At 45.4% G+C, this 12,210-nt stretch overlaps 1 protein-coding gene across 2 annotated transcripts in view; it reads right to left on the bottom strand.

Annotated features, from left to right (window-relative positions):
* Positions 1-12,210, bottom strand: part of PLXNA2 (plexin A2) — a 320,304-nt gene that overhangs the window by 53,264 nt on the left and 254,830 nt on the right. For both annotated transcript variants that reach the window (XM_073319575.1, XM_073319576.1), the window contains 3 exons: positions 8,297-8,433; positions 3,664-3,831; positions 598-691 (listed from right to left, as the gene is read on the bottom strand). In XM_073319575.1, the coding sequence (XP_073175676.1) occupies positions 598-691; positions 3,664-3,831; positions 8,297-8,433 (399 nt within the window). The remainder of the gene's footprint in view (positions 1-597; positions 692-3,663; positions 3,832-8,296; positions 8,434-12,210) is intronic.

Genomic DNA, 12,210 nt, shown 5'->3' with positions numbered 1-12,210 from the left:
CTCAGGCATTTCTACCTTCCCTGTGCAAATGAGTTCATCACTCAGATGCCCCGGTATATAGTATCTCAATCTCTGATCAAAGCTCCTTTTAGAAATCCAGTTAAACAAAACAAGCAAACAATTCAGCTGGGACAGTTATAAATGGCAGAAGCTTGAAAACACCTAAGAGGCCTTTCTGAGTTTGAGGTGCTTATATTTAATTAGAAAATTAGATTTGACGAGCGTTAACCAATAAGAGTCTTCCTGTTACCAAGCATTTATATAGTGCTGCCAGTGTACATGGTGTTTCTCAAAAATGGAGGGTGGATTTGATTAATTTTGGGTGGTTCTGAAAAGAATTCACAAAAAGCTATATAAAAACGTCGAACGCACGCACGCTCCAGGTGCTTCCCAATGGGATGCAGCAGCTGTGCCACAGAGTGTGTCAGAACAGGAAACACCTGGACTGCTGAGCAGGCCTGACTGGTTTAGGCAGAATGCACCTGTGCCGCTGTCCAGCCTATTAACACCTCACTGCTTTCAACAGGTAAAGGTGGGCCTGCTTATCTCAACAGGGCTCAGGGGGAAGCCAGCTGCACTTCGATGACATCTACTTACATTGACAGACTCCTTGCCATTGTACTTCACACGGATCCTTGGCTCCTGAATCACATCCAGGTCGGACCCTGTGACGGTCAGCGGCGTGTGTCCGCTATAGAGAAGCAGTGAACACCACGTTAATGGAGTTTGGCAGGGAGAGCTGCAGCCGCGTCTAGCGACTGTGCTCCAGCAACACAGAGGCTTGTTGATCTCAGAAAGAGGTTTTCTGTGGACTCGACAGGAACTAGGTGACACCGTGGATTAATACACTATTGCGGAGTCTCTGGGGAGGGATGTCTCTCAAGTTAATTGGATTTTCTGGTCTCGGTTGTCCCCCAGCGGAGAGTCACCTCCTACATAACACTTTAAAGGCTCGGCACAAACAAAAGCAGCAGGATGAAAAAATAAACAATCGGGACCAAATAAATAAGGACAATAGATTATTCACAGTGTTTAACGATTTATATAGTGAGTCTTTCAAGTAACAGGGTGCTGCATGATGAATGGTATGGGCTATGAAGGGATGGTTATTTCTCCAGCCTCCAGATCGCAGGTCGGGCACAGCACAGACACCACCCACCACATGTAGCAGAGGTTTGGCAGGACAAGGATGACAAATAACCTGTCTGGTTAGCCACATGGGAATGTAGGGAAGCAGAATGTAATGAGCCATGTTAGAATATGGCCACGATTCTGGTGTGAATGCCTCCAAACGTTTGAAAAAAGCACCATGGGATCTTTTATTCTTTGCTTTTGCTTTATTTGCTGGACAGCATCTTCAGTAGCCCACCACCCCTACCTTTCTAAAGGAAATACCAGCTATGTCTCTTAGCATCTCTACCAGTGATTCATATGAGCCCACAAAACCCCTCTCACTCAAGACACCAACTCACCCTTGATTTCAGGCTGCAGGGAGGACATCACTTTTAACCTGCCTTGGTCTTTTCTCAGAGGAGACACTTATTTCTCCCACTGGCAATTTTTAAAAAAAATTACTGAATGTGAAATTAATGGGCCTGTTTCATCCTTTGTGCAGATTCATGGAGTTACAGCAGGGATAATTTTGGCCTCGCTTTTTAAGACTCCACACGTCAGAGTGATGCTGCAGCACCTGCCATTCTGTCCCTAGCAGTGAATCTTGGATAAATGGTGCATTTCGATTAGCATCAGCTTTTTTTTTTTTTTTTGGTTGCTGCTGTTTTTTGTTTCATTCCAGACTCTCCAGAGCTACAAGAAGGAGACTTTAATGAGCAATTGTGCACTTTGTCAGCAGATGGGAGTGATCTTGGGGCTTTATTTGCTCTCCCAGAATCTCTGCACAGATTGAGACGGCTGTAATTGCCTTGGTAATTACAACTGGTTTAATAACTCAGGACCTGATTCTCTACCTCAGGAAATGTGGAGGTTGTAGATGTTTGGCAATGACTGATTCAGGACCCTGCATGGGAGACATGCTATTCAAATAGGTTCTCTTTTGTCCTTACCTGGTATATCCTGAGAGATGAGACTGAAGGCATGTCTACATTGCAATGTAAACCCAGGGTTCAAACTCAGGCTCAAGCCTAACCCCCCTTCCATTTACACACAAAATCGCGCTAACCCAGGATTGGACCCTGGGTCCCTGGGCCCCAAGGGGATGGAGGGTCTGAACCTGAGTCCAGCTGGAACCCAGGGTTCAAGCTTGTTGCTTTGGAGTGTAGATGCAGGCCCACTGAACTCATGCTATGGGAGTCCACTAAAAATATCCCATAGGCTGACTTTCTCTGTCCTCTGGACAGTCAAGTTTGGTGGACAGTCAAGTTTTCCTGCACTGAGCCACAAAGGGCTGGAGCATCCACGCTTTGGGAAGGCACTAGGAAGTCTGGATATGGGTGGTTGGACTCAGGCACGCATAATGCAGCTGGAGATGCTGGTGCCCCAGGTTTGGACCCAGGGTTCAACAGTTCCTAACCTGGGGTTACAAATGAGTGTAGATGCTCAAGCCCTAGGTTAACAAACCCAGCGTCTGCTAACTTGAGTACTACTAACACTGGACTTACAATGCAGTGTAGACATACCCTGAGGTGCTTTAAAAAGGGTTTTCTGAGCCTCTGCAGCCACCATACAAGGATGCAGCTTCTAGACCTCACCCTGAAGCTGAACATCTCTAACACCCAGTGACTTTCAAGAGAGGGGAGGGTGTTCAGCTCCTTGCAGGATCAAGGCCTAATAGCAACGTCTTCAATATTTACACAGGTGAACTAACCCCTGGTCACCTGACACCAGCTGGATGTTGACAAAGGCAGCCAAACAAGCAAAGAGAATTCAAAAAGTATTCTCCCCAGGGGAGCAGGTTCTAGGACTCTGAGCTCTGAACCATGTTTTCTAGTAGGTGGGGGACCAGGAAGGAGCATAATAATTTTTAAAGTTAGTGTGGATCCCATGGCATGAGAGTTTCCAGTATGATTCCTAACATAGATGGAGGGCAAAGCAGGTCAGATGAAGGACCAAATGCCAACAGCTGCCTAAAATGCAATCAGTGCGGGTTTGAAAAAGATAAGTTTCCTCCCCTTTATGTTTTTTTTTTTTTTTGCTGTAAGTGAGCACATCTGAATGCAGGTAAGCACAAGAGATGGATCCCAACTAGAACACTGGATCGCAGCTTGCTCAGATTATGGGGTAAATTTGGCTTAGGGGATCACCTCCATGTTTGCAAACTTATCCAAACAGTTGGAATCTGCAGGAATGGGCAGGCAACTGCATGGGTGTGTGTGTGGGGAGGGGGTATGGGGGAGGGTGGGGTGGTCCTTCTATACACTTCCTGCTTCCAAATGAACCAAGAACCTGGTTGGAAAGGCCTCCTGCCTGGTACTTCAATACTGCCTGCCTCTGGGTGGCATATGGGGAAGAGGGAATGAAAAAGAATGGACTCCCTTAAATAACACTCCCTTTGAGTCCGGGGTGAAGGCCTAGACCAGTTCCCACAGAATCCAACCAGCTTGCGCGTCTCTAGTTCTATTATATCTGGTGAGTTAGCTTCTGTGCCCTGCATTCACTCCCACTGGGGAAGGAGATGTGATAGAAGCTGTAAGAGACTCTTGTTACCTGGCTATGCTCCACTCGGGTTCGATGCGCTGCACTCTGGGGTCATCAATGTATTCAAATTCCAGAGTGCTCTCTAATTGCGCCCGGTCCACACTCACAGAGACATGGATGGAGCCCAGGCCATGTGCTGACGGAGCAGAGACACACACAATCTCATTCATGGATCTCCTGTGAAAAAGAGAAACAGGAGAGCGGTTAGCCAGAGAGCATCTGTGCTACAGGAACGGGAACCCTCTTACGTTTCCGTAGTGCCGCTCCTCCAAGGGAAGGCTCTACATCCACTGCAATCTCGACTCCTACCACAAATGCAGCTGTTTCTGGGGTGGGATGTGGCAGCTGTTAATAGCCCAATAGCAATGCTGCCCACCAATTTAGGACAGGAAGCAAATAATGTGCTTTCCAAGTGGAAACTTGTAGGGAGTCAGGTACTCTTGACACTGAGAATTCATTAACATCACAGAGGAGCAATGAGGGATCCATGCAAGAGGAGACCCCTCCTGCCTATCCAAAGAGAAAGTAAGACTCCCTGAAATTACTCTGTGTGCCAAGCAGCAGCCTCTCACATCCTTCTGTGAACCTGCTGCCTTCTGCAGGCATGTGAAAGCAGATGGCTGTTTTCCAAGTGAGATTTGTATGCTTATTCAAAAGCCAAATTCTTTTCCCCCAGTGGCACACATGGACCTTGAAAAGCAGCCTGTCTCAACCTGAGAAGGGCCAGGCAGAACTAGAACATATCACTACTCTCTTTGCAGCTTTGTTTTCCTGTCCCCCTTGTGGAACAGGGAATGAACCTCAGGACCTGATGCCTGGTGGTTGGACAGACCAGACCATCTGCTTCTCTAAGCGCCCCAAAGAACTGCTACGTGGGCTGCTTAACAACATGCTTAAACAACAGAAAGGGATCAGTTAGTGGTTAGAGCAGGGGAATGAGAGCCAGGACACCTTGAGTTCGTCTCTCAACTCTGCTACTGATTCACTCTGACACCTTGGGCAAGTCACTTACCATCTCTGTGTCTTGATTAGTTCATTTCTGAGACGGGTCTAATAACACTTGTGTAGTTCATAAGTGTACTGTGAAGTTAGTGTTGGCATGAAAGGTGCCAGACTGACAGCCCTGGAGACCGAGTCCTATATTTATCCACAGATGGCACTGGCAGTGGTAAGACAACTCTGACTTGGAAAGTGGAGAGGACAAAAATGGGAGACCCTTGGTGCCAATCACAACAGAGCTCCCTTGAAAAAAGACTTTAAATCATTTGGATTATGTTTGGTTTGGAACCTTTGCCGACTTGACTAAACTGCTGTTCTCGCCTTGCCTCCCACTGTCTCTTCCATCTTCCTTTTAACCCTTTCCTCCCACATCTCCTCACTCTTCCAACTCGATCTATTTTAACAGAGAATACGTTCTTTATTGGCGGGGACTTGCAGGGTCTGTTTGGGGAGGGGTGGGCAAGAGCAATAATTCTTTGCCAACCGTTGTTGCGACAACTTGATTCCATGAAAAGGAGCCCTCTTTTCATTCCTTTCCTGCACTCGCCTCTCAAACGCTGGGAATGGCACCCCCGATAGTCACACAGCCAGCATTGCTCAGAAAGAGCTCATTGCACTTTCAGCTGCCTTTTATCTCCGGCATCCCCACATCCCAGTGGCCTGGCATTGGTGCTGATGCTCTAGTCTGCCAGAGATCAGAATTCACAGGGCCCTGCTTAGCCCTTCCATGAGATTTGAAGTGACGCATCATTGCTGGCAGAGTCACTCTGAGCTCCCTGTGATCAGTTAATTAGCTTTCTGTTCTATTATTATGTCATCATGGTGAATTTACCCACTCTTCCAAGAGACGGGAGAATGGCGGAAGCCGTAATTAGAGGGAATCTCATTAGAAACTGCTTCATCTAATCAGGCTCTCCCTCACCTCTACAACAATTCAAGTTCATTGCCACAAAGCAGGCCAAGGACAATACGGACCACAGTGTGCCAGAGGATGGCAAAACGGTGTAATTTATATACTGCTGTTTGCGGTGTTTAAGTTGCTGCTTGTCTGGTGTAATTAGAACATGCAGATAATTTAAAGCATGGCAGGATTTTGCAGGTCAGAATTTGAAGGTGGCCTGAAAATAATCATGTATTTAAGGGATTAAAGTATGAGGCTAATTCTGCCCTTGAATGCACACATGCCAGTTCCTCTGATTTCAATTGCAGCGTGGCAGAGGAACTGATGATAAATAAATGATAATGTTTGGCCCTTAAGGAGTAGCTCACTTGCACAGGATGATCTCAAAGTGTTTTATACCCCATGAAGTGTGGCGCTCTAGATAAGCAATAGCGTTGTCCATTATAGAGATGGGGAAACTGAGGCACAGAGAAGGTGACTCTCCCAAGGTCAGGACGAATCAGCAGAACTGGGAACAGATGCCAACGGTCTTGATACAAAGCTCCATTCTAAACGTTCAGCCACAATCTACCTGATACGTGGATCCAACATGGAAGGAGGTGGGATACTGCCCCTTGCTCTAATCTGGCCTGGCAGGAAGCAGGATATTGGATTAGAGTTTATATCTAAAGTCTGTGGGGCAGGGACTGTTCCCTCCTATGTGTGATTGCCCAATGGGGCCCTGACCCTGACCAACAGTGAGGACCAATGGCCCCTGTGTGCCTAGTCGTTAGCTGAATTGACTCTTAGCAGACTGGCTGGTAGCAGCTCAGGGCTGTGTAAATGCTGCCACCCATCATGGGCCCTACAGGAGGACATCCCCCATCCCCCACAAAACTTGCCAGGGCTCTGCCCAAGCAGAGAGGAACCAGAAGAGAGAATCAACGGCAGAAAAGAATGAATTAAAATAGGCAGCAGAAATAATCACCAGCTTGAAGCAGGCTCCGTTTTCCTTTTTAACTGTTCCAGAGACATAAATGGGACCTTTTTGGGAAGAGCTGAGGAAGGTCATTAAATCCCCTCTTATTAACATGGTGTTCCTAAACCATCCCTTCCCAGTTCAACCATAAAGTGGGAACACAGACTCGGTTTTATCTTTTCCAAGGCTGAAGGGAGCAGTAATTACAGATATACAGCACTCTCATTGGCCTCCATAATATATCCTGGGACTAGATGGTATTACAGAATGTACTAGGAGGCTGAGGGGGAAGCGCAAATCTGGGTGCCTCCTCTTACCACATGCCTACCAATTCCAGCTGCACTCCAACTGGATTTGCAATTGGCAGTAGATCTAGGAGTCAGACTGGGCCACAATGGTAGTCAGGACTCCTGGGTTCCAATAATTCCCTCTGGTAGCTAGGCTAACCTACTTAAATTCTCTGATTAAGTTTCCCTCTGTAAAAGAAGGATTATTCTTTCCTCCCTTTCACTGGGAGTTGTGATGGTTAATTCAGAAATGTGCATAAAGTGCTCTGAGGTCCTCAGATTAAATGGGATGAGATGGATTCAGAATGATCATTGTTAACATTCCAATATGCACACATCCTTAGCTGAGATCCTCTCCATCTTCCAGCAGAGGAATCACACCTCCACAGTCTTCATATACCTCATCTATTCCCCCTGAGAGGCCTCATCCAGGACTTGAGCCCAGCATCTCCTCTCCTGTTGCCCAGCTGGGTTCAGGTTTCAGGCCATTATAGAGGCCTACAGGCTCCAAGGGAAGTTCCACCCCTGAAGTTATTAAATGTCCAGCATTTAAGTGGAGGGGAAAGGTTCCCAGAGACTGGCAAAAACCATCTCAGCAGCTGGCAGCCTCCGCCCAGAGTACAAGGGGGCAGAGTCAGACAGTCCCTTTCTCTCATGTGTCTCAACATTTTATAATGATATATCCCTGATTCTCCCATCCACTGCCCCTGAAGGGGCAATGGTCTGGAACAGGACTAAACACAAACTGTGTACATGAGCTGCCAGGTGCATACAGGATTACTGCATAAGACTCCCCTAGGCTCCTTCAGTGGGCGCAGAAGGGAGACATCCCCACTGCCCTGGAGGAGCCTCTAAGTGGATGAGCTCCTTCATCAAGTGGCATTTGTGGGCAGTTGGCCTGATTTCATGACCCCAGACAGAACATTTTTCTGAAAGAGCAGATTCTTCCTGTGTTCCCCCTCTCACCCTGTAATCCTACACACCCTGGGCGGAATATTCAAACGCACTCAGCGTTGGCCTGACTCTTCTCCCAGTGGGGTTAGTCAGGCTAATGCTGAGCACTTCTGAAAATCCCACCTGTGCTGTACAAGAGATATGAAGAGGTGTCCTGTTCCAGTGCATATATATTCCATGTACACTATGCAGTCACGTATGCACGGCCTGCTGTTGTCGTATGGAACGTATAGTATGTTTGGGCGGGATTACAGCTGCTCAGGACGGACTGGGTTGAGGACTATTAAAAGGGATTCTACAATTGCTGTGATGTTTGTTTGGAATTTTTGGAGGGGACATCATTTTAATATGCAAATCATGGAATGGGATAAAATTAATGTACATAGAATCAACTAATTGCAATGGCAGATTCAACCGCTCTCACAGACAAGATGACATAATGGGATTAATGAGAGGACGGGAGTTTGCAGCTGGAATAGTTTAGAAGCTGCACTCGGGTGGGGTGAAGGGATCACAATACAGACACACTCTGCCCCTTCTTACCCATAGAATTCGCAGGTCTGGTTTCCCAGGAACACAGACACGCTGCTGCCGGCACCCAGGTAGTGGCCACTGATGGTCACCATGGTCCCTCCAGACTCCGGGCCACGGCTAGGGCTCAGGGAGCTCACCGCTGGATTCTTGAGAAGGAAAGGAAAGAAAAGAAGGTCACTGTTTTTGTCTGCTGGGATCAAGCCAGGATCAGAGCACGCCTGAGGGAATACTGAGACACAGCAGAGAGTCTCCTTATTCTCAGTTCATAGGCCTGGTGCCACAGCTGCCCTGATCAGCTGGGAGTAGCATATGTGGGGAAACTCACCTCAGCATCCACAACCCAATTCAGCTGCCAAATTCTAACAAGTCTCAACGGAGCATGTCCAAACTAGGATTTTTTTTTACCCAAAGGCTTATAACTCAGCTAAATATGGGTGTTCTTCCCCACAGGGAAACAGCAAAAGGCAAACGCTTAACAGGGCAAACTTCCTGCCAAAGTCTTTACTCCAGTTGGTTAGAGTTTGGCAAAGTTATAATCAACAGAAAACAGGGTCTTATAATGGGAAGTGTTGGGCAACCTTAACTATATGTGGCACTATCAGCTCTGCCCATAATACACACAAACCAATAACAAGAATATTGCGGTTGGAGGGTCTATCTTCCATCAGTGACAGGAGGAGTTATCTGGGCATCCCTGGGAGTTTACACTCCTGTATCCTCTTTGACATCACATCAGTGTTTCCATTGTAACAATGCCAGTTTTTATACTGCTTGCATCAGCAATGGCTACTTATTCCTTTTAAGAGAATCTGCAGAAAGCAGGTACTTTTTTGTTTTCAGTGAGTGGATATAACCACATTTTTTCACTATTGCTTCCACCTTACCACTTTATGACTCATCTGCAAACTGGCAGCATCCCATCTGCATTCTGTGGGTACTACCTGCTTCATAGTACAGAGTCCACACATTGGATCGGTGCTGTTTTTCCCCATTGCTTTCAAACCTCAGCATATGCTTACAGGTATCAAAGGAACTGCTAGACTGGATTAGACCAGTAGTCCATCTAGGGCAGTATTGTGGCTCTGAAAATGGCTGGTAGTAGATGGTCCATAGGGAAGCACAAGGAACCTCAGAATGGACAAATACGGAATAACCTGCCAAGAAGGGAAGACTCCTCCTCAAACAATTAATGGTTGGCTTATCTCTCTGACCCAATTTTTATCTTCTCTAATGACACCACCAATACAATATGGATTTGAACATTAAAAACAACATGATGTTTATCACTGGATTATAAATCTGAACCTCGGATACAGCAAAGAGACGCAATTCAGAACTGAATGGACATGCCAGCAGTTAAGCAATTGTTTAAATTTCCAACTTCAGAGTGGCTTTCGGTTAAACTTTCCTGGACAGTCCCAGAACTTAACTGAGCTGAAGCTTGACTGGCAAATTGATAGGGACCTGTAAGGATCCACAGTTCCATGCTGATATCAAGATCAACTTCCTAGAATAGTACAGTAATAGTAGAATTAATTTGTCACTGGCTGATAAGAATTTTAATTATTGTAATTTGGGAATTATTACTTCTAGATAAAGTAAGCACTTTGTGTTGAATTCATTCTGTTAAGCTTTTTAAGCACTACCATAAAACCATCTTTATTTTACTTCCTGCAATTTCTCTGTTTTTATCTTTAAAATTCTCTTGATTAATAAAGCTTAAAATTAAGAACTCCTGAGTGGGTGTACTTTAGCTATACAACCCCAAATTCATGAAAAATTACTTATCCGGTGTGTGCTTTATATTCTAATTACTGTAATGTTTTCTCATTGTGGTCACTCTTCTACATATATAAACCCTTTATGAATCCTACCAAGTGCCTGGGACCAGTAAATTGTGGCAAGGAGTTCCAGGGGCTAGCTGTGCATTATGTTAAAAAAAAATCCCTGTATCAGTTTTAAATGTGTCACCTTTTAATTGTATTGGGTGTTGCCTTGTTCAAGCATTACAAGACAGAGTAAAAGGTGTCTGAAAATTCAGGAAGCTTCCAAGAGGTAGCACTCTGAACAGAGTGTAGGTTCTACCCCCAAAAGGTCATTCTCTTAAACAAGTGAAAGGGGGAAGAGCAGGTGCTAGGAACATTAAAAAAAAAATTTCTATAACCTCCCCCTGGCCAAAATGCCAGGGCTGGGATTAGGCAACCAAATCGGATTTCCCCATTTCTATCTTGTATGATTCTATGTAAATTATGGGAGATTTACAGATAGGCTCCACCTCTCCAGGTAAAATGGGTGTCACAAAGATGACAGCATAGATCCTGAAGTGTATCAGTCCCCTAATGAGCTCACTAAGACATGAACCCTTTCAGAGTCAGAACAGAACCCTGTTTTAAGGTGCCAATCAATTTTATTACTGTATTTAATGGAGTTTGTGGCTGTGCTATGGGGTGGAAAAAGAACCCCAAATAACAAAAAGAAATTATGTACTTGAAGGTTTTGATGCCTGAGAAAAAGAAATGATAATAAAGGAAGTGCTGAAAAAAATGGACAATGCAAGGAGCAATAATGCTCAGCATATGTTTAATAGGGTGCTGCAAGGTATTACTCCAAGATTAATCTTTGCAATTACTTTCAGCTGAGCCCTGGTTATTATTTAACACAAACCATGAGAGAGTTCCTTCTGCATGGCTAGGGAATTTTCCTTTAAAAATTGGCAATCTGAGAAAGACCAATAAGATGCCCATTGCCTGTTACACTGGAAACTGGAATATTCAGGATAACCCAAGGAACTGCCAAGGAGCAGGGGTCTGCATGGCTAAGGGGTCTGGGAAAGGGACTCAGGGCTTTTCACTTTGAGGCTGCCAGATCATCCAACCCAGGTCCCTACTACAGAATACTATCTGGTAGCTGTTAGTGGTCTGTGGGAAGGGTGTCAGCTCTATTCCCAGTGGGCTGGTGTCTACATCATGGCAACTACTGCCACGCCTGGCAATAAACGAGACCTGTTGTTGGCAGTCACGGGAGAGGCACCAAGGACTCAGTGGGCAATGGAGACTGAACTTCCCTCTCAGCCCTACAGCTTGTGCCTCTAGGTTGAGCCACACTGTTGGGGAAGGTTGTGTTGGTGCATTTCATGTTACAAGAGCCCTGTGCATATACAGTAGGCTTAGTTGACCAGAGCTGAGAGCTTGGCTCCCTTCATTAGCAATGTATTCATACAAAATGTAATTGGGTAATGGGCAAACGTGTTTAAAGCCAGTCTTTATTCAGTAAAGGGCTTAAGCACAGGGTTAGATTTTAACATATGCTTAAGTGCTTGGCTGAACTGGAGCCTTGAATTCAAGTTTCCCTGCCCATAAAATGGAGGATTTTAAAATGTGCTTCTTTTGATAGCATGGAACCCTGATTTTATCATCACAACACTAAAGAAACCTCTTGTGTTTTTAAAGTTTGTAAACATGGAATGATGAGTTTTAATTAAAATTTGTAAAGTGCTTTAAGACTCTCAGGTAACTGGTGCTACAGGAATGGAGCGGACTGCCTTCCTTCTCATTGCCTTCTCTGGTTATACTGATGTTCAGACTCTCTCCTTCAGCAGACTGGTGGCACAATAATATTTTGCACCAGTGCAACATCGTTGAATAAATAAAATCCCAGGGCAATGTGGTGCTCACAACACTGAGAGACGGCAGGAGCTGGCCTCATTTATCTATCAATTAGTTTACAAATTGTGGACAATTGGTAAGTGCTAACGTTTCACTGCATGCACAGATTCCACTCAGCATAAAATCAATGTGGTTGGATAAAGTGCCCTGTGAAGGCAAAAATGGAGATACAAAAAACCCCAGGTGTGTCTCGCAAGTTTATGAATCAAAAGGCTACTAATTAAATAAAGGAAAGACGCGACAATCACTCAACAAACG

Source organism: Lepidochelys kempii, chromosome 21 (genome assembly GCF_965140265.1).
Source record: "Lepidochelys kempii isolate rLepKem1 chromosome 21, rLepKem1.hap2, whole genome shotgun sequence".
Classification (NCBI taxonomy): Eukaryota; Metazoa; Chordata; order Testudines; family Cheloniidae; genus Lepidochelys; species Lepidochelys kempii.
The sequence above is the reverse complement of the archived record's forward strand: the minus strand, read 5'-3'. Positions and strand labels throughout refer to the sequence as shown.